The 3670-nt window shown below is 37.2% G+C and overlaps 1 protein-coding gene across 1 annotated transcript; it reads left to right on the top strand.

Moving 5' to 3' along the window:
• Positions 1-2577: 2577 nt before the first annotated feature.
• Positions 2578-3663, top strand: LOC113238938 (cytochrome P450 6B2-like; the record flags this gene model as incomplete). The annotated part of the gene is made up of 1 exon (XM_026475786.1): positions 2578-3663. A coding segment is annotated over exon 1 (1086 nt), but the record flags the coding sequence as incomplete, so codon positions are not given.
• Between the last annotated feature and the right edge of the window lie 7 nt (positions 3664-3670).

The following is a 3670-nucleotide window of genomic DNA, read 5'->3' as shown; positions in this document are numbered from 1 at the left end:
ATTTCTAAGTTACTGTGTTGTTCTGTGATGCACAGTGTGTACCTACATTTGTTGGCAAGACACATATGTAGTTACGGCAACATTCAAGGAACGACTAATAAAACTTAAGATATCATAGCGTCGTTTAGCTAAGAACCATCGGTCAAGATTACCATATGTTCCAGAAAAAGTATCTCGTGGACAATGCCACGATGACTATAATAGTTGTCAAATCAGGCGGCATACTTCAATGACGATGGAACTCGAAAGCTGGTTGAACAGTGCGGTAAGTGTCTTAATGTAGAATAAAGCACAGACTAAAATGTAATAATAAAATAATTATAAATGGTTTTCTTACTCTGTTTTTTATTTATTTCAACGAAGGTACCTTCTTTCCAATACAAAAAGAATCATCAAAATCGGTTCACAAATACCGGAGTTATCGCGTAACATACCTACATACAAAAAAAAAACACAGACACGCCTGTCCTTAACAGTTCTAGTACCCCTCAAAGGTTTAAATCACAAAGATCTGAGGGGCATTGCCACTACGCCCGACACCCAGAGACATACGTTGTCCCTTGTGCCTGCAATTTCACCAGCACCCTTACCCTTCGAAATCGGAACTCAGTAACGGTTACATTACTGCTTGTAAAGTGGCAGCTTTTCCCTGGACGAACTCTTTCACAAGGAGTTCTACTGATACTAAAACTCGATATAACTTGAGCGATATTGTTTACTAAGAGACGATTTTGCTTGTGGGACTTGTTCAACTATAAACCATACATTTTACTGTTGTCACCATGCAATAATTGCAACATGTTAGCCCGAAACCCTGGTCCTTAAAACCCCGACTGCCCCGCTAAAGTGTAATTCTGTTATAAGTAAGGCTGCTGTTGTTATCAAACACAAATGTAAATATAATGTTTACAAGATTAGAGTTATAGTTTATTATACATAGGGCGCACTATAAGTTTCCGGAACTGGCCACTGGCCACTTACATAAACAATATAAAACTTATATAAAAAGTAATTACAACATTTGAAAATGGTACTTTTTGGCTGTACATTACAGTTTGTTTCATCTGACTGTCACTTGTTTTAACATTGTGGCGTCATTTTAGAAATTGGTTGTCCACATCACCATGGATTTAACTCGTAAAAATTTTCGTAGTATGATTTTCTACGACTTCAAGTGCAACATAACAGCTCAGCGGAGCTTCGCTTGGATTCAAACTGCTTTTGGGGATGAAGCACCATGAAAGACAATCATTTATAGCTGGTTTGCAGAATTCAAACGCGGTCGTGTGAATCTCAATGACGAATATCGTGATGGTCGCCCGTTCACTGCTGTGAACAACAAAAACATCGATGCTGTGCACCATATGATCAAAACAGACAGGCATGTGACATACCATGAGATTCAGGTATCTTTAGGCATAGGCATGAGTGAAATACTTAAAAACGGATCGCGTCATTTGGTGCAATGCCATACTTATCAGATTCAACGAAGGGGCGTCAAATTTGGTGTGGGACTTAGTAACAGGTAACGAAACATGGATTTATAGTTACGATTCCAAAACAAAGCAGCAATATATGGGTCTTTCGAGATGAGCTGAAACCAACCAAAGTGGCGCACGTGCAAAGTGCCTCTAAGCGAATGATTGCCTCTTTTTTTAATAAAACTGGACGTGTGGCTACTGTGGGATAATCGCTGTACCGTGAACATTGACTGGAACGTGATTGGTATACAACCATTTGTTTGCCCGAAGTTATTGACAAACTCCGTAAAAATAACCATAAACGTCGTGTCATATTGCACCACGATAATGCCAGTTCTCACACGGCCAGACAGACAAATGAATTTTCGAAGGTAAACAACGTTGACCTTATGAGCCATCCCGCGTACAGTCCCGACCTGGCATCTTGTGAGTTTTATTTGTTTTCAAAAATTAAGAACCAGTTACGCGGTCAACGATTTTCACCAACTGAAGAGGCTGTCGAAGAGTCTGAAAAATATGTTTCAGAGATTGTCACGGAGGAGTGGCAAAAATGTTTTCAAAATTGGTTCATTCGTATGAAAAAGTGCATTAACGCTAACAGAAAATATTTTGAGAAACAGTAAATTCATTTCTGACCATTTATAGTTTTTTTTATTCATTCCGAAAACTTGTAGTGCGCCTCACGTAGATATTTTTTATTTGATAAGGTATGGTTTATTGTAATGCAATCGATACCGAAATTACTACTTAAAAATTTTTTTATAATAAATATTTCTACCCGGTGTTATCGAAATATTATCCACCTACTTGTGAGTAATTTCTGAACCCACAGCCATTAAATAGGTTATAAAATGCTGAATCTTCGATATTCTCCGGATTTTAATCTGTAAAACTATGAAGTGAAACGCCAATTGAGCGCGCATATTTTATACGGGTATACAAAACGTTTGTCAAAGCTGTTTCTTATCATAGAATGAATGATCTTTGCAATATATGCAATCAAATTTTTAGGTATACTTCAATATAACGTGAGTCTCTTAGCAGTCGAAAGGAAATCAGTAATCAGTACAGAAATATACTTCCGAGTAATAATAATATGTGTTTGTTTTTACCGTTTGTGGTATTAGGACTTATTTGCGTCTTGTACTTATTTTCCACATGGAATTTCAACTATTGGAAAAAGAAAAATGTTGCCGGCCCAAAACCATTACCTCTTTTTGGTAATATCGTACAATCAGCATTCCGACAGAAATACATTGGAGAGGAGATCAAAGAAATCTACGCACAATTCCCGAATGAAAAGATAGTTGGATTTTACAGAATGACGACAACAACCATGCTTGTTCGAGATCTTGATATTGTAAAGGCAATAATGATTAAGGACTTCGACTTATTCATCGATCGTGGTGTCGAATTCAGCAAAGACGGACTTGGAGTCAATATGTTCCACGCTAGTGGTGATTCTTGGAAACTCCTTCAACGCTCCTTCAGTCCTCTATTTTCTACCGGAAAGATCAAAAACATGTCTTACCTAATATCTGAACTCGCCGATAAACATATTCATCGTATTGAGCAAGAGTACAGTGAAACACAAGAAATAAAAATTTTAAAGCTCACACGCAACTACACAATTTCCACTATTGTAGCTACTGCCTTTGGTATGGACATTGATATAAAAGACAACATTTTTAAAATACTCGATGAAATGGACAAACTCATTTTTGAAACGAATTTTGCATTCGAACTGGATATGGTTTTTCCTGGCATTCTTAAAATACTAGAAACTGCATTGTTCCCTCGAAAAGTGTCTACGTTTTTCCATAATTTAGTTAAGGCAGTAGTTAAACAACGAAATGGGGAGCCCGCTGGGAGGAACGATTTCGTGGATATTATTTTAGCTATGAGAAAAGAAGGCGAAATTAGCAAAACCAGCAGAGACAATAAAACAAGAAGTTTGACTATTACTGACAATTTGATCGCTGCACAAGCATTTTTGTTTTTTATAGCGGGTTACGAAACAAGTGGTACCACTGCAGCTTTTCTACTATACGAATTAACTGTAAACCCTGACGCACAAAATAAGGTTATAACTGAAATCGATGAAATGTTGAAAAACACGGAGGGGAAAGTAACTTACGATTCTTTGATGGAAATGTCATACTTAGGAAGAGTATTTGATGAAACTCTTC

This window comes from Hyposmocoma kahamanoa, unplaced genomic scaffold, assembly GCF_003589595.1.
Source record: "Hyposmocoma kahamanoa isolate Upper Pololo Valley unplaced genomic scaffold, ASM358959v1 98957, whole genome shotgun sequence".
Taxonomy (NCBI): Eukaryota; Metazoa; Arthropoda; class Insecta; order Lepidoptera; family Cosmopterigidae; genus Hyposmocoma; species Hyposmocoma kahamanoa.
Note: the sequence above shows the minus strand (reverse complement) of the source record. Positions and strands in the feature narration are given on the sequence as shown.